The 24,446-nt window shown below is 35.3% G+C and overlaps 1 protein-coding gene across 7 annotated transcripts in view; it reads left to right on the top strand.

The window, feature by feature from the left end:
- LOC136027392 (putative polypeptide N-acetylgalactosaminyltransferase 9) overlaps positions 1-24,446 on the top strand; it is a 101,197-nt gene that overhangs the window by 49,158 nt on the left and 27,593 nt on the right. For 6 of the 7 annotated variants that reach the window (XM_065704587.1, XM_065704591.1, XM_065704588.1 and 3 more), the window contains exon 6: positions 3,368-3,513. In XM_065704587.1, the coding sequence (XP_065560659.1) occupies positions 3,368-3,513 (146 nt within the window). Of the gene's footprint in view, positions 1-3,367; positions 3,514-7,661; positions 7,805-24,446 lie in introns of all 7 variants that reach the window. The other variant, XM_065704594.1, reaches the window with a different exon arrangement.

Here is a 24,446-nt window from a genome sequence, read left to right as displayed (position 1 = left end):
AACAATTAAATGTAAAAGCTGCAGCAATGGTCTGCAACCTTGGTCGGGATGGTACAGCCTGGGTAAAATGTTGCCATTAGTAACAATGCAGACTTTGTGGTCTTGCAGGTAATTTTGTCGAGCGCTTTATGTCAGAAGTTTTGATGGTGATTGTAAGGGTTTTACTGAATAGTATCTTTAAAATACTTGGAAGGGAGTGATCATACGTGCAATGATTGTTATGACGAAGATTGTTATGACGTGCAATGACGAAAAGTGATTGGAAGAGGATGTTCGTATAAACTTCTTAACCTAAATCGCCTAAATCCATCAACTGTCCATGTGAAACAATCCATAGGGCTTTAGTTATTACATAATACCAGACATAATAAAATGCTGCATCTTTAAAGGTATGCTTTAAAGATACCTGGAGTTCATTGTTTACTTTTTTTTATTTTTAATTCTCTGAAGTCATTCCAATTGGTGAAGATAATGTTGAAGATACCGGTACTCACAATAAATACAAGGAATTGGGACTTCCCAGAGATTGGTGACAAAACTGTTAATCATTTTTATGGAAAATATATGATTGTAGGATTATATTTGGCTAGAGAAAAGTAGTGACTTTAAAATTCGAATGAACAAAGCTAAATGATTTTATTTTACAAAAGCGAATTTAATTTCTTTGATCCATAAGGTATTTTTCATTCTTCTTAATGTAGAAAACCCCATATAAGGTGTGTTGGTTGAAACCAGCAACAGAGCCATAAATCTTGATTAGTACATGGACCTTGAGGAAGAAGCTGCTATCACAAGCATTTAGGGGGTGTTTACTGCATTTGGTAAAGTTGCAATCTGTTGGCCAGGTTCCTTAGTACTTTAGTCTTATTCCGATAGTAATCTGCCAGCTGTTACGTCAACCTGCCCAAGCTTCGATTGTGCTTCTTAACAGCTGTGTTCGATTTTGGAGAAATCCCTTTCATAAATTGGAATGAGCTTTGTGAATGGTTTTTAAATCTTCTTAAGAAATGAGTTAACAGTAGGCAAAAGGATTTTGATTAAGAAAGAATAATCATGATAACAACAGATATGGTTAAAATTTCGGAAAAATCGTAAGTGATTCTAAATATGTCAACCGCTTGATGAAGCCTAACAAGAGGTTAGCTTAAGACAAAGAAAAACGTTATTTTACCAGTTAATCGATAAAATAGTGTCTATTCAATGTACCTGTAGCTAAAATAATACGCTATAAAGACCTTCCCCGTAGAACCATCAAGTAAGGGTCGTGGAATTATCATTTGTATGAAAATCAATAAATTAATAGACAAAGAATATTTTGGCAATCAAGTAACATGAAAAAAGTCACGGTCCTCAATCTGGTTAGGGTCCTGTTTGCAGTATATGCAGCTGGGTTTTGTTGTGGTTGCCGTGTATACAGCGCTTAGTTCTGGTTGGCTGTTTCCTTTGCTATCAAGAATACCATGTGTTTTCAACATCAGTTCAACGTGTTAATTTTTGTCTTAACGACAAAATCTTTGTAAAATCAATGAAAATGCTTCTTAGTGGCTTTGAATTGAAATGACTTCAAATTAAAATCAAGTTGCCATCAAGCCATGGCTTTTTGAAGAAAACCCAAGACAAGGTAAAGCTGGCATTGGCCTTTTTTAGGGTTGTATAAAAATGATGTCATTTTCACCTGTTGATAGATAGTCTATCATCCATCCATCCTAGAGCCGAACTAAGGTAGATTAGTCGTAGAATCATGGGATGATTGAGATGTTTGGGTTGACTCATGACGGAGTCAACCTGACGTCATAATTTGCATGGACTCACAGCCGAACAAGTGACCTAAGCCTAATAGGCTTGCCCGCTTAGGGTCTCAGGCGGACTACCGTATTTTAGGATTGGCACCATGACCGACAAGTCCCTTGGACTTGAAGACGAACGGGGAAACTTATAGTTTTCCAAGTGTTTTGGTAAACGGCACGGGTAAACGGCGAGAGTAGCTATGACTCTAATTGGACAAGTACTTGTGTGTTAGCTTTTGCAGAGGCACGCCTGCCTAGAGCGTCATGCAGGTTGACCAAAATTTAGAATTGAGACGTGACCGTTAATTCGCATGGAATCGCAAGCTGACTAGCGTCCAGTCCAAAGCCTAATATGGCTCGGCCGCCTAGAGTGTTGGGCCAGGTTTAGCATCTTTGGGATTGGTCTACCTCAGTTTATTACTGAATGTTTTTATTTTGGCTCGTACCTATAGCAAGTCTAGCATTTACCTTCTATTAATAAGTACGACAATTTATGCATCCGTGTATATAGCACACTTTATACGTGGATGTGGGAATGATATCGTAGGCAGCGCAACATCGCTGTGTACGATATCAGTGATATGGCTATAATGTATTACTGTTTTTTTTTCTATTCAACTTCCTGTGGAAGGAGATATCGTAGTAACATTGAAGGGGGCTTATGTTTGGAAATTAAAAGTTCTAGTGCCTTTATCAAGAGTTAAAAGTGATTGGAGAGCAACCAGACCTCCTCCCACTACATTCTTCATTGCCTTTGGCCCATCCCCTCCTTAAGCCCAAAAGATATCCATTTAAAATTTTGAGATAACCATTTTGTTCAAAATAATTGAAAGGTCCAGTAATTATGCCCCGGGGGATATTAGCAGCCCCGACATCCCCTAGGGCGAGGGACGTAAAATATGCAAATTGGTGAAAGTTTCAGGGAATCTTGAGGGGAATGTTGAACTTATTCAAATCACACTGTGTGCAAACCGGGTGTCGGAAGTAGCGTCTAATATATTAAGTAGAAACTTTTAAGAACCTTTGAAAGGGATGTTGAACTAAATCAAAAGACATAACGTTTGGGACAAAACTTATGGGTGCCGAGAGGTTGGTGTGGAAGGGCAGATTCCTCCCCCTTAATAAGACAAAGAATGCATGCATTTTCTCAATATTGTGTAGTAATTTACCACTTTTCTGGTATACAAATTTCGCTTCTGGTGTTTTTTACCCCCTCCCTCTTTCTCTAGTAGTCCATAAAAAATTGGCTTCATCCAAGGACATATCTGAAGTGTATATGAAAATAATTCTTGGTTCTTATTTCCACAACTTTACTCTATTTTATATTAAATCAGATTCTTGGTTTTAGATTAGCTGTTTATTAGAACTAGGTATGTCTGTGTGGTCAGTATTGTATTTTAATTTCAAGTTTCAGTTTTATTTGGTGACATTTGATTTTCTTAAATGTATTTAATTGACTACTAAAACGGCTGGTTTTCAAATCAAGGCAAAGTAACTCAATGTCTTTGCGATAAACTAATTAAGTGGAGTTTCATTTAAACTTTTCCATCATATATTACTAAAACGCTCGTTGTGAACAGGATGGCTGGAACCTTTACTCGACCGTATTGCAAGGAATCGCACTGCGGTTCCATGTCCCGTTATTGATGTTATTGATGATGAAACTCTCGAGTATAATTACGACAAAAAGTCTGTTCAAGTGGGAGGATTTGACTGGGGATTGCAGGTAAAGTCCCTGCTAGCTCGCAGACAAGCTTACTTGGGTGATGGTAGTGTTATGTAAGCCACTCTGCCTGATATATTACTAATATGGTAGTGCTGGTGAAGGCACAAAATTTTATATTTTATTGCTGCTGACTGTCGGCTATGCGAATTGTTTGGTTATTCGACTGTCATTTTATTTTGTCCTGCTCAAGATGATGAAGCATATGACATCAGCGTTATGATAGTAAAAAGCAGCAGTTTTTTTTTTTTAGTTATAAGTGCTTCAAGGATAAGATTGAAGGATAAGGCCTATTTAATCTAAGTTTAAAACTTAAATATTTGCTTCTTGCTACCTTTCCACTCAAGGCTTGAATTAGAGTTACTGTAATAGTGGTGATTTAGTAAGGAGCTCAGAATTGAGTTAAAAATTGTGCTTGATAGTCTTTTCAAACTAGTTTTAAATCATTGGTGTATCTACAGGTCATACTTTGCTGCATACATATATATATATATATATATATATATATATATATATATATATATATATATATATATATATATATATATATATTTGAGGGGAAGATCATCCAAGGATAAGCGCTAATCAATCTTCAAAATTTTAATGTTAATTTATATCTCCGAGTTTCTATCCACTCAATTCTTAAATTGTAAATAAAGTTTAAAATTGAGCCTTGCAGTCTTTTAGAAATGGTCAAGATCATTGTCCTGAAGACTAGCTATCATTGTTAATATAGATTTTTGTGTTATAGTAAATTTAAATTGCTGATTAGTTAGAAGGTGATGTTGAAATATATCTCACGCTGGCTTTTTTAGATTACTAATTGCTTGTTAGAGGTAAGAGTTATTGATGACGATTTTGTTGACTCTTGCTTGATTGAAACTGATTTGTGGCGTTGATGGTGTTTAAGTTGATATGGCGCTATTGTGAGAGAATTCTAAGTAGCCTTTGTATATTCAAATGTCCTCAATTTTTTTCCCCACTTACGTGGTATTTCCGCGAAATTTTAACACCGATTTGGTGACATATGATAGCTTATTATTCAGAATCTTACTTAGCTTGCATTGATGTTAGGGTTGTAAAATAGAAGCTCTTAGTTCCTCATTATATGCTCCCTTAAATTGCCGTGTTCCCACTATCTTGTCACCCTAAGTAATTTTTTTATCCTTTATTATTTTCTTTCTTTTTTTTATTTCAATATTCCCCATTTACAGGAAGAAATTTTATTACTTTTCTTCTGGTTCAATCTTTAATTTAGAATCTTTTTGTTCAAAATAATTTTTCTTCAGCTTGTAGAATCCTAAAAAAAAACAAGAATGCGGTGTATAATTTTAACTATAGATATCCCGCCAACACACAGTGATATTTTTGTTTATTAGGTCATCTAGAATTTATTTTGAGGTCTATTTAAAGGTGGCACTCCTGCAGCAGATAGAATCTTTTATTTAGCATTAAATATGTAAGCTGTAGTTCTGACTGGCTGAGGTTTGTCGTTGAACGCTTGGTAGTTACAACGCTTTCATACCGTGAAGTGTTGTGCTGCTTCGCACACACAATCCAAAAATAAGACTATTGTGATTAGAAACGAACAGGCCAATTGTGAACAATGATTTGTGGAATTAAATAGTCTCATTTCCAAATAAAACCAGAAAATAAAAAGGTCAAGTTTCTACCATTTAAAATTTTTTGGCTGTATCTAAATCATTATATTATAGGAATATTTTAGCGAGATAATATGAATATTTCTCAGCAATCTCTATTATTTATTTCTCAGAATTAAAAGTTTTATGTCACTTGATGCGTAGCGGCTCTTATCAGTCTGGCCATTTCTTGGAAAACGTTACAATTTCTGATTTTCGCTTGCTGTTGCGATTACATATACTTGAAAAATTAGCTGTGGAGATTTTTCTGTTTAACATAATTAATGTGAAAGTTAACTGATTGCGAGAATTTCCCATTTTTATCTACATATATGTGTTTTAGTTTTAGTCTGGATGGTATGAAATATCAGAATTATTATGTGAGGATTTGTTAGTAGTCCTACAATTTTTGACAATATTAGTAATTTCATTCTTTTTATTGCTGAATTTTACCTTGCTGATGATTTCGTTTGTACATTATTTGTCAATCGTTCATAAGCTGTTTGAACAGAAAATTCGACGAACGTAAAACACAAGAAGTCTTGAGCTTTGAAAGTGGTCACTGTTTGATCTTGATTAGCTCTGCCTTAAAATCACTTACTGATACCAAGACATAACCTCCTGGGTAGATTAGGTCATAGATGGTCAGCTTCAGAGAGATTAGAGGAGTACTCATCAGAGTGTTAGACACAGTAGCATAACTTGAATTAGACTTGACGCTTAAAATACTACGGGTCAACGACTCAGAAACATCCTGGTTCACATACTTGATACCTATCAACCTCACTCATTGGGATTACAAATTAAATTTAGGAATTCATGACGTTCATTCCCCACAAGTCTTGAAATCTACGTGGAAAATCAAAATTTTGTCGAAGTGTCAAATAAGAAGGACATGGGATTCTTTTTTTTTTTTCACTTAGAGCCCGTGGATACTAGTAAATAAATACCAGAGTCACTAATAGATAAAAATGAGTCTCAGAGTAAGCATAAAATCTATAACTGGTAAAAACACCTTTATGGATAAGTGGCTGATGCTTACACAACTCTTTATTAAATCTGTTATGACAGTTCTGGTTTCAGTTGCTATGGAACCATTTAACATTTTGTTTGTACCATCAAATTTTACATGAAAAAAAATAAATAAATTTTGGTTCTGTTTGTACAAAGGACTATCTAGCTTGCTGTTGGAAAAAAGGAATTGTAAGACTGTATTTGTATTAAATTGGCATTGTTGCGATTTTGAGATCAGCAGAAATATTAAAAGATATTTCTTATACAAACAGAATTGTCGTGATATTCCATGTTCAGATATCATAGCGACTTCTGTATTTCTCAGAGATTTATCTTGACAGTGTTAAATGAAGTCCCCCTAAAAGGAGGCCGTTTTTAAAGAATTCTTTAAAAAACCAAACCTTTGAAAATTGTTCGAATTGCAAGAGTTATTCCCTTAACAATCAATCGTCCATGGGTAGAAATTACTTATAAAACCTTTCTTTGTCCATTTTCAATTTCATCTTTATTGTTTCCTTGACACACCTATTCTGCAACAGATTTGTTCTTTTATTTTACTTTTTGCTGTGTTGTTGTAAGTTCATGCACTGGAAAATAGTTTCACAGATGGCAAAAATAATCATCTTACATGAAAAAAGTAATATACTGTCTTGTTTGTTTTTTTTTTTTTTTAGTTGAAAAACAAATGGACCTAATCATCTTTCTGTTCTGTTTTTACATTCGCGTAAACGATTTTTTTTTTCACCGTTGCATCTGTGATTGTGATTACATCTTACGATTGTTATATTCTACTTGTGATCCTTTTTTTATAAGCACTGCACCGTTTTTATAGGCTGAGATGCTAGTTTCCCAGAAAAGTTAGCCATTGTCTTATTTCATTTTTAGCATATAATTACAGATGGCACCAATATTCTTTTATAAGTAGGTTTGCTATTCTTCCTGATACCTTCTGTCCCAGTGTCCAGACAAGGTCTAATCTTGCCCTAGTTTTGCAATATACTGTTGTGACCTTAGATCAAATGTTTCAGTAACGCCACTATGGAAAGACTATTTTTGCTGTGCCCTGTGGACTAACGAATGGAATTGACCACTACCACCAACTGCGGGTCAATTTCACAGTCCCAGTTCAACATCAATCTTTCTTGCATACGTTAGATGGAAAAGAGAATTATGAAATTGGTAAAATCATCCGAAAGATATGATGTAACAAATATTTTTGCTATACAAGTCCCGTATAATTGTTTTCTAAATAAATAAGGTTGTATTTAAAAAATTTTTTGCTTTATTTACGCTCCATCTCAGAGTGTTCCAACGAGGTCCCAGCTAGATATGGCAACCCTGTGTGAAGAAAATCAAGTTTTATGGGAAATTTAAATTGGTCACAGTGCTTCTATATTTGCTACTAGAAAAAAAGTATGCCTGTTGCTATGTAGTTAATAGAATTATGCTTTTTAACGCTTTTTTGCTTTGTACTGACATAACTTGTTTTGGCCGCAGGGTGGCTGGAACCTCTATTAGATCGGATAGCACGAAATCGCACCAATGTTGTTACTCCAGTTATTGACGTCATCAATGACGACACGTTCCAGTACCAAAACGGTGGTGGAGTGGCAGTTGGTGGCTTTGATTGGAATTTACAGGTTTGAAATCATGCCTCATCCAAGGGGCTGGTAACTATAACATCAAAACACATTTCTGACGTGTCAACGGTTTGACAAATTTTAACTCAAATTAGTTTAACTGAAAGTTAATAACAGCGAAACTTAGTTTTGACGATCTTACTTACCAGTCCCTTTCATACTCGGAAATGGCTTATTTTTTGTCATGCTTTTCTTTGAGCTTTTTCTTGTATCTCTATTCCACATACTTCTGAAATTACTTTGGAATTTGACATTACCATAAGCACAGGGGGCTACGGGACAACTCGCAGTGTGATTGCTTCAAATGACCTTTTTTCCGGGAGAAAAAACGGTAATGGGAAAAAACTTAGACCCTTTACCTTAATGGACGAATCTATGAAAACCTGTTAAAAAAGAAAGTTATTGCCAGTAATATTTTCCTAAATTGCTGTTCGTAAACAAAATAATGGGTGGGAAAAAAGAAGCAAATTTGTTTGTCAGAATTAAATAAAAGAAAAGTTTTTTAACTGCAAGTAAGGAGCGACATTAAAACTTAAAACGAACAAAATTACTCCTTTTATGAAATGGGTTGTCCCCTCCGCAGTGCCTCGCTCTTTACACTAAAGGTTGACTCTGTCACAACTCTACTTAAAAAAAAACTCCGTTCGTTACCACGAACTGTTTGATAAGCCAAAAAAGTGGCTTCGGTTACACAGGTATGCACAAAAACAATAAGCATCTGTATCTGAAGACGAGTATATCCTGCATATTATTTAGTGGTTGTACCCATTTTGACCTTTCAGAGGCCTATCTGACGCTGACCCAGTTTATTTTTTGAGGTTTTGCATATGATTACTTGAATGACTCATAGCTTGGTATAAATAAATAGATATTGTTTAACAATAAGTACCCAATAGTGACAAACGCTCATCTTTTTGACCTAGAATGGCATTTAATGGCTACTTACACCAACTACACTTAAATTCGCTCAAGAATATTTCATATAAGTATAGGGGGACTTCCCTTGTAAGGAGGAAGTTGCTTTACCGATTTAAAAAAAAATCCTTTTTTTTAAATGAGTGTGTTCGATTAATTCTTTTTATAGCATGGCTGAAAGGCTGAAATTTTGTTCTGATTTAGTTTTATTACTCTGAAAGAAAATCAAGATTATTTCTATTGAACAAAAAAGGATATTTCATTCAAAAGTAGTAAGATGACTTAAGCGCCGCCCTATAGCCTACAAGTTCAAATGTCAAAAATCTGAGCATTTTTTTCTGTTAGATGAATAATGCCCTAAAATTAAGGCTGAATCTTCTTTTAGAATTTTCGCAAGCGTTTCATGGTCGTGATAGAATTTACTTTTGAGCGGTTTTCATGCAATATGGAAAAGTAATTGAATTCCACGGTCAATTACGTCAATCAACGAATTTTTAGATATATATGCGGTTTTCCAACCATGTAGTGTCAGAACACACGAGGCTTTTGGTCGAAATTACGAGTACTCAAAGTAAGCATTGAATTAAATCTAAACATGGGTTAAGTTAAAAACAGAAATGTTTTAGACTTGATTTTTGCTGGAACTAAGATGACATTATTCCTGAGAGTTTTTTGAGATATTTAACCAGTGTGGGTTGGGCTTAGTTACGGGAAAAATTTCCCAAACGATAAAATTAATCTTAAGACCCGCTCCCTTCCTTAAAATTTTTACAAATAATGGCCGGGAAATTTATTTTGACGTTTTTCACTTTGAAGGTTATTATGGGTGAACGTTTTTGAAAAGAATAATGTGGACTTCTAGGAAAAATTCTGCTAAATCGGTTGATAAATTAATAAAAGAATAAATTTGACCCTGGGTGTGTCTAATGGTTCGATTAATACCAATAGATGACACCACCGGGCACTCAGTGGCTCAATAAAAAGTTGGAATTTTGGGTTCTTGGAGTTGGCAAAAATTGAAAAAGTTCAATTCCGGAAAAATTGTTCAATTGCACAAAAAGAAATAGGTTTAGCTACAATAACAAAAAAAAATGAAGAAGAACTAGATCCCTAAGTACTTGCGTATAGCAAACAGTCGAGCTCTTATATGCGCTTGTCCATTTAACTGCATGTATACTTTATGGCTTCTTCATAATTTCTTTATTTAAATCCGATAAAACTCAACCACCAAACAGCTTGATTTCTTGCAGGAATCCATACACACTTGAGACTTAATTCAATTTGATAATCTAGTCATTTACAAAACAAATCGGGGTGTAAGGGCGGAGAACTATGATGCTAAGTGCCGAGAAATGCCTGAGAATTAAAGTCCCTGGAGTTCCCTGTGGAGTTCCCTGGTTAGCAAAGCTCGTTCTTTCCCTTTTCTGTTATTTGAGAAATAAGTGGGCCTTAGGACTTGAAAGGGTTCATAATTTTAAGATTAAAATTTGAAGCAATGGCTAAGATATTTTCTCTTGCGTTTTCCAATTCTCAGAAATTGAAAAACGTGCTTTTATAGACAAACAACATACTAGGACACATTATGTATGACAGTTTTCATCCCCAAAATATTTGAAATTGAAAAAATGTAAGTTTGAGAATTTGTTATTCTTAAGTCAAGAATGAAACAAGAGTTTTTCAGCACTCGCGATTTTTGGTTGTAATTTTTTGAATTTCCTTTCTTTGATTTGTTGGTGTTTGAGACTGATTTTTTACTTTAAGATTAAAATTACTAGTTATTTCAAAAACACATAGTTAAAATAATCTATTTTATAAAAATGTCTATCTAGAAAAAATCTAATCACCTGTTTACAATCATTGTGATTAAATGTGTGTTAGGAATGTAATAAATATTACTGTATAAATTTTCTTGTAAGGTTAAAGTTTTTATTAATCTAACTCCAATATAGATTAAACAAAAACACTTGCCCGGCAGTAAAAAAAAACTCAACGGATCCTTGGACATAATAAATGAATAAACAAAAATCACTTGTTAGAAGAAATAAAGAAGACATAAAGTGAGTTGCCATGTCGGATCAAATAATCAAAATCCACCAATAAAACGCCGTTGGCAAATCACCTGAGAAAACATATAAAACGAACCAACGGCCAAACCACTATCAAAGATGAAAACCTCTGTACATGAATAAACAAACATCAATTTAAACCAACTTTTAATGTAAATCGATTGATTTTATTTCAAATACAATATGTATACAAAATATGAATTCCCAAATTGTGCACAAAAAAAGAAAAAAAGAAAAAGTTGAACAAAGCTATAGCCAATGAAGGAAGTATCTGTCAGCATATTTGGAAGGAGTGGAAAGCTGTGAGGCTCATATATTTTCTTTGGTGAGCGAAAAAAAAAAGGATATTTATCCAAAGATGTGTTATCAAACAGTTCGTGGTAACGAACTTTAGTAAGGAGCGATCCGGCTCAATAGTAGCCAAAACTCTAGGGATTTTGATACTAATAGATACATCAAAAGAATCGAGTTTTTATGCTGATTTTAAATATGTAAATTTCATCAAATTTAGTCTTACCTATCAAAAGTTACGAGCCTGAGAAAATTTTCCTTGTTTTTAAAAATAGGGGGGAAATACCCCTCAAACGTCATCGTATCTTAACGAAAATCACACCATCATATTCAGTATATCAGAAAACCCTACTGTAGAAGTTTCAAGTGCCTATCTATAAAAATGTGGAATTTTGCATTTTTTGCCAGAAGGCCGATCACGGGTGCGTGTTTATTTCGTTTTTTCTTTTTCCCGGGGGTGATCGTATTGACCCAGTGGCCTTTTGTAGTGCCTTTTTAAGTGACCAAAAAAATGTAGGGCACCTAGACCCCCTCCCACGCTCATTGTTTTCCCAAAGTCACCGGATCGAAATTTTGAGATAGCCATTTTGTTCAGCATAGTCGAAAAACTTAATAACTACGTCTTTGGCGATGACTTACTCCCCCACAGTCCCCGGGGGAGGGGCTGCAAGTCACAAACTTTGATTATTGTTTACATATAGACATGCTGTAGACAAAGTTTTAAGGGGAGAACAATGCGGTTTTAGAAAAGGTAGAGGATGTGTCGACCATGTTTTCACTCTTAGGTTAATAATTGAGAAGTCCCTTCGTTGTCAAACACCTTTGGTCCTTAGTTTTATCGATTATGAGCAAGCTTTCGATTCTGTTGATAGAACAGCGTTAACAAAGGTCTTATCGTTATATGGTATACCAGAAAAATACATTAAAGTGATTTGCGCTATGTACGAGAATAATACTGCTGCGGTTAAGGTAGGAAATGAGGTTAGCAACTGGTTTTGTATTAAATCAGGAGTTAAGCAGGGTTGTGTTCTATCCCCCTTTATATGGATCATTTTGATGGACTTCGTCTTAAGGAGCGCAGGAAAGGCAATTGGAGACCATGGAATCAAATGGGGAGGAATAACGCTCCTGGACTTGATTATGCTGATGATTTAAGCATATTAGATGAAAGTGTGAGCAAAATGAATGAATTTTTAGAGGTTTTACGAGTTCAGGGTGCTAAAATAGGCTTGAAAATTAATGTTAAGAAGACTAAGTCACTAAGGCTAGGAATAAGTGAAGATGAACAGGTGACATTAGGTAACGAAAAGATTGATCAGGTTGGGAGCTTCAGTTACCTTGGTAGTATTATTAGTAAAGATGGTGGGAGCAGTGAAGATGTTAAAAGTAGAATAGCTAAAGCTCAGGGTGTTTTTTCACAGTTAAAAAAAGTTTGGAAGAATAGAAAGATAAGTCTACAAACCAAGATCAGAATATTGGAAGCTACAGTGATGACAGTGGTCAAATATGGCTCTGAAGCATGGGCACTCCGAAAAGCAGATGAAAATTTACTAGATGTTTTCCAGAGAAATTGCCTACGGATTGTTCTGGGTACCCGGCTGACTGACCGTATTTCATACAGTAGGTTGTACGAAAAGTGTGGTTCAATCCCGCTTTCTGGGGCTATAATGAAAGAAAGGTTGAGATGGCTAGGCCACGTTCTACGGATGAAGGATGACAGATTACCGAAGATTGTCCTTTTTGGCCAACCGTCTGGGGCTACACGGAAAGCAGGTCGTCCTTGTCTGGGTTGGGAGGATGTCATAAATAAAGATTTAAAGGAAATGGGAACTTCCTGGGAGGGTGTAAAGAGGGAGGCTTTAAAAAGATTAGGTTGGAAGAGGAGCGTGCGTAGCTGTGTTGGCCTCAGGCGGCTTGGTGCTGCAGTGAGTTATTAGTAGTAGTAGTAGTATAGAAATAGTTATTGGGAAGTGTACAGACATTTTCAGGGGGATTTTTCTGGTGGGGGGAGGGGAGGAGGTTACGCGGAGTGATCTTTCCATGGGGGAAGAAAAATTCCATGAATGGGGCACAGGATTTTCTACCATTCTTTAAAAAAAAACAATGAAAAATAAATATGAAAAGTTTTTTCAACTGGATGTAAGGAGCAGCATTATAACTTAAAACGAACAGAAATTATTACGCATGTGAGGAGGTTCATCTCCTCCTAAATACCTCGCTCTTTACGCTAAAGTATTTTTTGGAATTTCAACTATTTATTCTACGACCTTTGTGATTCTGGGGTCATTCTTAAAGAATTGGGATAAAATTTAAGTTTTAGTGTAAAGAGCAAGGTATTGACGAGGGGACGAACCCTCTCATATACGTAAAAAAAATATACGAATATAAGCCCCCCTTTTCTCAAAATTTTCCGGCTAAAACTATGAGAAAGCCATTTAGCCACTAAAATATTAATATGCAAATTTCGGATTAATTATTCATGTGCGGAGAGCCATAATCAAAACATGTATTAATTAAAAAACGTTCAGAAATTAAGGAAAAAAACAAGTTTTTTCAAACTTAAAGTAAGGAGCGACATTAAAACTTAAAACGAACAGAAATTACCCCGTATATGAAAGGGGCTGTTCCCTCCTAAACACCCTGCTCTTTACGCTAGAGTTTCTTTATTGTTTTAAAAAGTAGACTTTTGAGAAAGGGTAAAACTTTAGCGTATAGAGTGGGGCGTTTAGGAGGGAACAGCCCCTTTCATATACGGGGTAATTTGTTGTTCGTTTTAAGTTTTAATTTCGCTCCTTACTTTGAGTTGAAAAAAACTTTGTTTTCATTTAATTTTAATATAAAACTCAAACATCTTCATAAATAGAATAATCGTCATAAGATTAGAAACAGAAAAAATTGTCATTAGATTAGAATCAAAGAATATATAACATAGGGCTATATTTCTTCTCATTAAAAGGGGAGATGAGGACAAATATCAAAACATAATTGTTCTCAGTTGATTTTATGAAATGTTTCTTTAAAAAAAATTCTTTAAAACCTTGAGAATCTGAATTTAGCAAAGGCGTGAGGCTTAAGCCCTTTTGGTGAGCTTCACTTATGCTGTAGTCGGTTCGGTGGCATTCGTTAGCCATTGGAGGAAAGAATGGAGGGGGATACTTTAATAGGGCTTTTAGAGTATGTTCTAGGCTTTAAATCTATTCTTGAATGTATTTCTCATCTCAATCAGCTTCTATCAAAGATAATAAAAAGACCATCATCCAAAAGTTTGTATTATTTAATATTGGCTAAGCCTAGCCTAGTTAAAGCTAGGCAATTCAAATGCAGACTAGAACAACAGTATCATACCTATTAAAACTGCCAATCAAATTATGTCATGTAAAAAAGAAGCAAGAAATTCAAAAATTCTATACGTGCGGAAGCGCATCCAGGATTGTCACCAAGTCTTTTCGTGCAACCAGGTATGTAACGTGAAATAACCATTTTTAATTATAGTTGAATTTTAAATTTCATGTCTTACAAAAAGTAGGTTTCAAGGAACTGCGTCTGTGCATTTGTCCCAATATAATTTAGGGTTTCTTTCTTTGAGAGTTTATTATTTATGTTTTTTACTGAGCTCTAAGCTCATGGAATCAAGGCTAAATCTCCTGCTTTTCGTTTTTTTTATTCATGTTTTTCTTTTTTATATTTAGCTTATTTTTTCTTATATTTTGATTCTCTTTATTTCTAAAGTCTGGTGAGAAGCAGTATGGTTAGTATGTCCAGTTTATCGTCGTATTTAATTTACTATCTTAGACTACTACTACTGCTACTAACAACTCACTGCAGCACTGAGCCGCCTGAGGCTAACACAGCTGCGCACACTCTTCCTCCATTCCAATCTATTCAGCGCTTCACTTTTTACACCCTCCCGGGAAGTTTCCATTTCCCTTAAAGTTTCCCTAGGACATCCTCCAATCCCAACTGGGGACGGCCTGATTTTCGTCTGGCCCTAGACGGTTGACCTAAAAAGACAATCTTTGTCAATCTCTCATCCTACATCCGTAGAACGTGCCCTAGCCATCCCAAGCTTTCCCTCCTTACCGTACCGGGGGCACATACTGCATAGTAACTCACGTAAATTCAAGGAAAGCGTGACACAAGCGACAACACTCAAAATATGTTGGAGCAAGAGCTTTTTCTTCAGGCTTTTCAATCTCTTGCTATTCAATACTCGACGCCCTATGTGCCAGCAATGGCTCAGGAGGATCTTTATTATTTTTTTTTTTTTGCTATTCAATAAACATTAGCGTTCGCTTCCCACCGTGTCTGTGTTTTCTTCATACCTATCGTTGTACTCAATGAAACATTGTAATCACAGTATCATACCTTTCAACCCAGTGTGTGTGACAATAGTGGAGCAGGTTCTGCTCTTCGTTTGCAGCACAACACAGAAGAATCTAAGGACTCGAAGAATCCAAGAAGATGAATCAATTCTGTTTGTTTGTGGGAAGAAAAATAAAAACTGTGTCTTGCAAATACCTTATGACATTTACACTAGACCCAGTTTGGAGGCCTTAACTAGGACAAATTTGAACAATGGAAATCACGATTATGTCAAAAGCACGTGGATGCTGCTTTCTATCTCTATTCTAACAGACAGGGGCGTCACTTCGGAGGGGGGCAGTCTTCTTAAATTTTTGAAATTTGACCAAAGTTGTATCAAAAGTCCAAAATTATACTGATTCCGAGAAAAAAGCAGAGTAGCTTTAGCAGAATCTCAGAGAGTCCAAAATTTTAATCCGATTATGACACCAATTCCAAGATCTGATAGAGAAGGCCCCAGACTCAGTAATTCAATTTATAAATTCTCCAAAGGAAGTCTTGTAGTTGTCTAGCTATTAAATGTAGTTAAGGCCGAATCAAAATCTAGAATCTAAAAAAGTTGAAGATTTGGTCTAATTTCGAAAAAGATTTTAATCTTGTTCCTCTCTTCTTTCCGAAATCCAAGTGAATTTTTCGGAACAAATATGATAAAATGCGAAAATCGTTAAATTTGCATTTTCGTAGTTTTGCCAAATCGGCTGGATTTGAACTAAGAAAGTAAAGTATATTTCTGAATTAAATAAGTTATTCGCTTCCCACTACTGTTTTTGCATCTGTTTGATCGTATTTTTATCTTTTTTCGCTAAACCTGAAAAGTGCGCAATAAAATAAGAAAAATGTGGCTTTGGCTGCAAAAGTTCAAGAATATACTTTGAACTCACGGCTTTGTCGAAATATTCTTAACTTTAAACTGTTGATCTAAGCTTCCATTTGCGTTTTAAAACAAAAATAGATATTGAAAGTATTATCCCCCCAGTGTTCACAATGCAAGAAATCAAAATAAATCAAAACTGTTGTGGCTTTTTCAATCAAACAATTCGCGGTAACCAGCTGTAGCAAGAAGCGACCCGGCTCAATAGTAACCTAAACTCTAAAAAACCGAATTTTGATACCAATAGATACATCAAAAGAATTGGATTTTTATGCTGATTTTAAATATATAAGTTTCATCAAGTTGAGTCTTATCCATCAAAAGTCACGAGCCTGAGAAAATTTCCCTTATTTTTGTGAAAAAAGATAAAACACCTCCTAAAATCGTATAATCTTAATGAAAATCACGCCATCAGATTTAGGGTACCAGAAGACGCTATTGTAGAGGTTTCAAGCTCCTATCTGCAAAAATGTGGAATTTGTATTTTTTGCCAGAAGAAAGATAACGGATGCGTGTTTATTTTTTTATTTTTTTTTTTTTTTTTGCAAGGGTGATTGTATTGACCCAGTGGTCCTAGAATTTCGTGAGAGGGCTCATTCCAACGGAAAATTACAGTTCTAGTGCTCTTTTTAAGTGACCAAAAACTGGAGGGCAACTTTTCCCAAAGCCACCAGATCAAAATTTTGAGATAGCCATTTTGTTCAGCATAGTTGAAAAATCTAATAACTTTGTCTTTGAGGATGACTTAATCCCCCACAGTCCCCGAAGGAAGGGGTGCAAGTTATGAACTTTGCCTATTGTTTCTATATAGAATTGGGAAGTATACAGACGTTTACAGGGGTATTTTTCTGGTTTAGGGGGAGGGGGCTGGGGGAAGGGTTACGTAGGAGGATCTTTCCATGGAGAGATTTATCACGGGGAAGAAAATTTATATGAAGGGGGTGCTGGATTCTCCAGCATTATTTAAAAAAAACAACGACAAATTAAATAAAAAAGTGTTTTTCAATTAAAAGTAAGGAGCAACATTAAAACTTTAAACGAACAGGAATTATCTATATATATAAATAATTATATATATGAGGGGGTTCGTCCCCTCCTCAATATATCATTCTTTACTCTACAGTATTTTTAGTCATTTCAGCAGTGCTATTTATTCTAATTAAACGGCCTTTGTGATTCAGGGGTCATTCTTAAAGAATTGGAATAATAATAATAAAAATATACGGAATAATATTCCGTATAATAATAAATAATTTATTATTTGGAATAATAAAAATATACGAATATAGAAGTTAGTTGAATAAGTTATTTTGTGAGTTATGTATATTTATTACTGATAAAAACGTTCGTAAATAAAAATTAAAAGTTCTAGTGGCCTTTTCAAGTAACCAAAAAAATTGGAGGGTAACTAGGCCCCCTCCCCCGCTCCGGTTTTCTCAAAATCGTCCGATCAAAACTTTGAGAAAGCCATTTAGCCAAAGAAAAATAAAAGTAATATGCAAATTTCATTTCAGTTATTCATCTACGGTGATCCAAATCAAAACCTGCATTAGTTCAAAAACTTTCAGCAATTAAATTTAAAACAAAGTTTTTTTTAACTGAAAGTAAAGAGTGATATTAAAACTTAAAACGGACAGAAATTATTCCGTATATGAATGAGGCTGTTCCATCCTCAACATCCCGCTCTTTACGCTAAAGTTTGACTCATTCTCAAAACTCTAATTTTTAAATCAATAAAAAACTTTAGCGTAAATAGCGGGGCATTGAGGAGGGGACTGTCCTTTTCACATTCGGAATAATTTCTGTTCGTTTCAAGTTTTAATGTCGCTCCTTACTTTTAGTTAAAAAAAAACTTTTTTTTTGTATAATAATGTCACAGATCCAAACAGTCAAATCTTTTGTTAATACATGACGTTGTGAAGTCGTTTTACGAAGGAAAAAAAAATTACGGAAAAGGACACTTTGTAATCCTGTAAATTCCACATATTTTGGCACTTTGTGACATACTGAGTCACTTTAAAGACGGAAACTGATAATCCTTAATCTCAAGATTAAAATAATCTTGATTAAACTTATTAATCTTACGCGGCACCATTTTTCTCCATGCCGGCCCGCCTTTCATTGGGCGCACTACCAAAAAAATCGGCGTGGCGTCGGGGTCTAGTATGTCTGTTTCTTTTTGGCACATCTTTCTGTCAAAACCAATAAGGTTGCGAGCAAGTAAATATTTGACCATGATTTTTTTTTTTATCTGTCGTGGCTAAGCGCCACATACATATGACAGTTTTTTTTATAACAGTCCCGACAAACGCAAACTTGCCTCTGCAGCAACCACAGCTACCCTCTTTATTTGCACAACCAGTCGGTCAGTGCGAAGTAAAACATGAAAATGTCAAAGCCTTCCTATTTACAACCCCCTCCCTCCAAAAAAACTTCTAATTTCCCTTAAATCTTTCCGTAAGATATTCCATCTGCGGACGATCTTATGTTTGTTTGGCCCTAGATGGTTGGCCAAAAAGGACGGTTTTTGGCAATCTTTCACCCTTTCTTCACACAACGTGTTCTTGCCATGTCAAAGCTAAGGGATAATCAGAAAGTTCGTGGTAACGAACCAAGTAGGGAACGACTAGGCCCATTAGTGATCGAAACTCTAAAAAAAAAGAATTTTTAAACAGTTCTTACATGTAAAAAGGAATGACTTTTTATGCTTATTTTAAGAACATGAAGTTCATTGAGTTTAATGTTACCTATTGAAAGCTATGAGCCTGAGGAAATTTGCCTGAATTTTGAAAAATGGGGGGGGGGAGAACACCCCCAAGAAGTCAAGCGATCTTAATGAAAATCCAACCGTCAGATTCAGAATATCAGAAAACTCTATTGTGGAGGATCTAAAAAAATGTGAAATTTCACGTAGGATCTAGGAGATGCGTTTCATGAAAATTTTGATGAGAAAGATGTTTCCAAATTATTTGGTTTGGCTCTTCGATAGTTTCGCCTTTAAAGATAAAGTCCAGCGATATGAACTATAGGGTGTCCAAGTATTCTCTTATAGGGGCACACGGATTACTTCTAAATACTAATCCTTTGAATCTGTGAATTTTAAGTGATGTGCGAAAATGAAAAAAAAGTGTTGTTTCGAAGAATGTTCCAATCAAAAGTTACAAGCATCTGGAATGCAGTTAATGTAAACCTAGTTTCCAGAAGTTTAGCCCTGCCGCGATAACATAGAAACCATGCGCATAAGCGTAAACATGAGTTTTCATTAGTGAGCATATTCATAAATATTCATTCATAAATTGAGCATTCATTAAAATTAATGAATGCTCAATTTTTTCTTTATGTTTTATTCTTTTTTCTTTATAGAAAAAAATGGGAAGCTCTGAAAGTCTGTTGGAAAACATATATCTTAACTGGTTGTTGTTGTGTTGTGTTTGGTTGTTTTTTGTTGTTGTTTTTTTAATTGTGTCAAAGAATGCTTGATTATTATTACTGCTATTCAGTTGAACACTTTGCAGTGTAAAAATATTTTGAGATATGGAAAGCATTGATATAGCTAGAAATTACCAGAATTAAACAGTTTTTTGATTCGTTATAACTAGAGGGAGAAACTAAAAGACTCTGGATTTCGAAACACCGATATCGTTAATAACGTTTAAGGAGAAAAAATGAATAAGCAGATAATGGCGCTGAAAGAAAAAGAGCTAATATTGGACCTGGCAGATGCCTATTTAAAAGAATACATAACTCTAATCCCGTTGTCTTGTTCTTTTTTCTTCACGATTCCTTTCTATACTCCCTATTTCTTTCCTCAACCTAATCCTCCCTCCCTCCGTCTATGTCTTCCCTCTCTCTCTCTTAAAAAATATTTCCCAGGTTCATTTATATTTCGAAGACTTAATTCAGGCTGTTTAAGCTGTGATAATAAGTATGGGGACTTGTTCTAGTATTGTTTTCCTAAATGGTTAATCTTCGAGGCATTTGCCTATTGTCGGATCCCGAATGGTTAATGAATGGATATGCTTTGATTTAGTTGTGGGGTATAATCCTCTTTGTGTATCCCTTAAAGAGAAGTTCAGACCAAGGAGTTGTATACTGGTTCCCCTCTTATACGGGGTAAGTGTAACGTAGAACCTTAGGCAGTGGCTTTGAAGGCACAGAAGGTATTGCTGGAGGTGGATGTGGTAGGATCAGAGGTACTATGCAGCATAAACTGACAACAGATAGCGCTTAACCCTCAACTTCACGTTTCCCTAACGTATTAATTTTGACGAAGAGTTACTTTTTTTTCTTTTTTCTTCTTTTGCATGAAAAAAGGCTTCTAATGACTGGTAATTGTCAAGTTTTGGACAATGTTTTATTTTGACATTGCTGAGACTACTAATCTTGCTTTTGCATGTTTTTCGCTCTTGTTAGTTTTCCTGCCTTTCTTCATGGTTGTCATTGAAAAAAATTGATTGTTTTTACTGTTGCTATTGATGGTTTTATTTATTTTTTCATTTAGCCTATTAGATATTCAAATTTTTATCAGCTCGAAGGACGCGATGCCTGGCTGTTAAAGAAAAATTGGTTTTTTTCGGTATCCTTTCTATAACTGACTAATTATGGTACATAACTGACTAATGATAGTACAATTGGCTATGGTAGTTCAAGTGATATCATAATTGAACCATATATAGCCTATATTGAGCGTAATTAGTCAATTTGACTGCATATTACTGGTCAAGTGGGTGATCAAGGAGGCACACTCGTGCCTCTTTAAAGAGGCGAACCACGACAATGTTAAGCGATCTTCGGTTCCAGTGGTCGCAGAGGGATGGAAAGGGATGCATTTCGTAGCCCGAGCTCCAACTAAGAAACCTGCCAAATTTCATCCCCCTCCGACTTTTCCTTCATGGGGAAAATCTGGCCGAAAGTTTCGACCTGCGTCCCAAAGAGGCTGCGTCCCAAAGTCGAACCTTAAAACGTACAGGAATTAGGAGAGACAGTTGGGGGGCTGCCGCCCCCCAAACCCCCCGCTTTTAAAGACTCTTTTGTACAGGTTTTTTGTTTTGTTAATTAAAAGAGGGCCTTTCCGAAGCCAAGAGCGGGGGGTTAGGGGGGCGGTAGCCCCCCACAACAAAAAACCTGTACAAAAGAGTCTTTAAAAGCGGGGGGTTTGGGGGGCGGCAGCCCCCCAACTGCCTCTCCTAATTCCTGTACGTTTTAAGGTTCGACTTTGGGACGCAGCCTCTTTAACTCTTTAAGAAAACGAAGTTTTTTTCATATTATTTACCATACTACATTCACAATAAAACATTCGTTAATTTTGTTAAACGCTCGTAATGAAATGAACACTGACACATGGGACTGAAATTAATTATATGCAATAAAACTAGCGACTGCTGATTTTGTCGTCTCTTTTTGCTATTTAGTTTTTTCGGGTTTAATTGGTAATTTATAATTGATAAATATTCTTTTAAGAATTTTGTAATCTGAAGGCTAACACTTAAATAAAGATTTCTAGCCTTTTTAAAAAGATTAATCAAAAATCTCTTTACCCAAAATGAGTTATTCCAGGAAAAGTAAAGAACTCCATGAAACAAAAAATGAGTAAGAATAGAATTCAATAATATAACAAGCGTAAAACTACCACAGACCATTATCAATAAATAATCAAACCCAAAACGCACAGAAATTAAAATAAATAACCGAGGCAAACTCAAAACCATCGGAAGTTAACATTATTTGGGCTCACAACCTCTATGCCTTCTCAAGGCCATAACATAATTTACACTTTACTGAAAAAAGCACAAATGAATGTGCATTGTCAGTTTAATATACAAATGCTCATATTTATTCTTTAAAATCTTAATAATTTTGATTTATTTAAGCTATAAAAGTGAAAACATTTTTTTTTCAGTAAAGTGTAAATTATGTTCTAACCTTGAGATGGCATAGGGGTTGTGAGCATTAATCATGTTAATTTATGTTCGTCTTGAGTCTCAATAGTTGTTGATGCATCAATAAGAATCGCAACACTTTGTTTGGATGTTTATTTTTGGAAAATGATGGGCGTGGGGGGGGGCTGGTTGCTCTCAAGTCACTTTTGACTCTTAAAAAGGGCACTATAACTTCCAATTTCAAATCAAAAGAGTCCCATCTGGAGTTTGTATAACAGTGAACCCTGGAGGCATTGTTATTTGTTCTTTGGGCTGTTTTGTTTTAAAACGGATATCTCACAATTTCAATCAGATGCGTTTCTTGAAAGAGGGGTAGTTAGGGGGGTGTTATTTGATCTTCATTCCTTCTGACTCTTGAAGGGGACGTACAACTTCCAATATTCAAACAAATCAGCCATTTTTAAAGCTTATACAACCATCCCTTCCATAAAAACCTTAAATATTCCCGGTGTATAACTTACAACCCTTGCCTCTAGGCTCTGGTGGTTTTTAGCAACTGCAAAAGCCTTGTTATTTGATCTTTGGACTAATTTGAATAAAATGGCTATCCCAAAATTTCTGTTGTCTGCAATACGGGAAAAAATGGCGTGTGGGGGAGAGGCTTCCTGTCTTCTGATTACTGACTCTTAAAGCCTGAACTAGAACTTATGATTACCTTTCCAATAAGACCCCTCTAAAGTATATACGACCACGCTTTATATAAAAATTGTATTATACCCCAGGGCATAACTTACAACCCTTGCCCTGAGGGCTCTGAGGTGGTTGTCATCCCCAAAGACATATTTTTTGGACCCTTCAACTGCACTGAACAGTATTTCTATCTCAAAATTTTGATTGGTTATGTTAGGGGAAATGATGGGCGTGGATGGGGGAGGGGGGCTGGTTGCTCTCAAATCACTTTTGCCTCTTAAAAGGGAATTATAGCTTCCATTTTTCAACCAAATGAGACTTCTCTAAAGTTTATACAACCATGCCTTCCATAAAAAAAACTTAATGCCCTTGGGGCATAACTTATGACCCTTGCCCCCAGGCTCTAGGGTTTTGTTTTAACCCCGAAATTCTTGTTATATGATCTTTAGATTATTTCGATAAAATTTCTATAAACAATTTCTATAAAAAACCATTTCTATAAAATAAACAACTTTATATGGCCCCAGGGTATAACACAATCCTTGCCTCAAGGGCTATGGGGGGTGGTCATCCTCAAAATTATAATTTTCGGAACTTTCAACTACACTGAACAAAAAAAATTCCTCAAAATTTGTATTTGATGTATTAGGAAAAATGATGGGCGTAGGGGTTTATGGTTGCCCCCAATCACTTTCAACTATTAAAAGGGTACTAGCCCTTTGAATTTGAAATCGAATAAGCCCGTTTTGAAGTTTCTATGACAACTTTACGAAGTGCCCTGATCTAAGACAAAAAAACAAAAACAAATAATACATTGTACCAACATCGTTCTTTACTTAGACAGCGCTATTGTGCTGCCTATGAAACTAGAATAAAGTTGACTGACTTGACCAGGTGAGTGGTTTTAATTAATCGTAAAAAATTGAATAATCAAAAATTCAACTGATTTGATTGATTTGTTAGTTTTAGATGAAAAAGACGAGTATGACCCTTTTTTGGTTTCAACAAAAGAATAGAAAATTTAATTTCGGTTCATGCGGCTATAAGCCATGTCGCAAATGCAATGAATCATCTTTCAGGAATTCGAACAGAAAAGTTTCCAGTTTTCAGTGCTATTGTAAGTATTGAATTTATTAAAGCAAATTCTACAAAATAAGCACATTCCTGTTTGAAAGGTTTTAACAACGAAGTAAAGACTTTGTTAATGCGCTTTCATTTTAATTAAAGGCGATTTTTTTTGTGAAAGGAGCGAAAACTTGAGAAGACAGCTTAAGTCCTCTCAAAGCATATGTCATATTGTAAAGACGACAATAAGAGAATGTATAGCTCTTAGGATAAGATGAAGAAAGAGCGACCCATATGTTTTCCAACTTCTAATATAGAATAAGCTCGTTTTGTGTTCTTTTTGTTGTATTATGTTTGCTTACTCTTGTAGCTATCTTCCCTATACTGCTTGCCTAACATTTCTTTTCTTGCTCAGTTTTTGCTTTCTATTTTTGCGGTGATATTTTACTTATTTATCTACTTATTTTTATTTCAAAAGTTAATTTTAATGTTGGTTACACCCA

This window comes from Artemia franciscana, chromosome 5 (genome assembly GCF_032884065.1).
Source record: "Artemia franciscana chromosome 5, ASM3288406v1, whole genome shotgun sequence".
Taxonomy (NCBI): Eukaryota; Metazoa; Arthropoda; class Branchiopoda; order Anostraca; family Artemiidae; genus Artemia; species Artemia franciscana.
The sequence above is the reverse complement of the archived record's forward strand: the minus strand, read 5'-3'. Positions and strand labels throughout refer to the sequence as shown.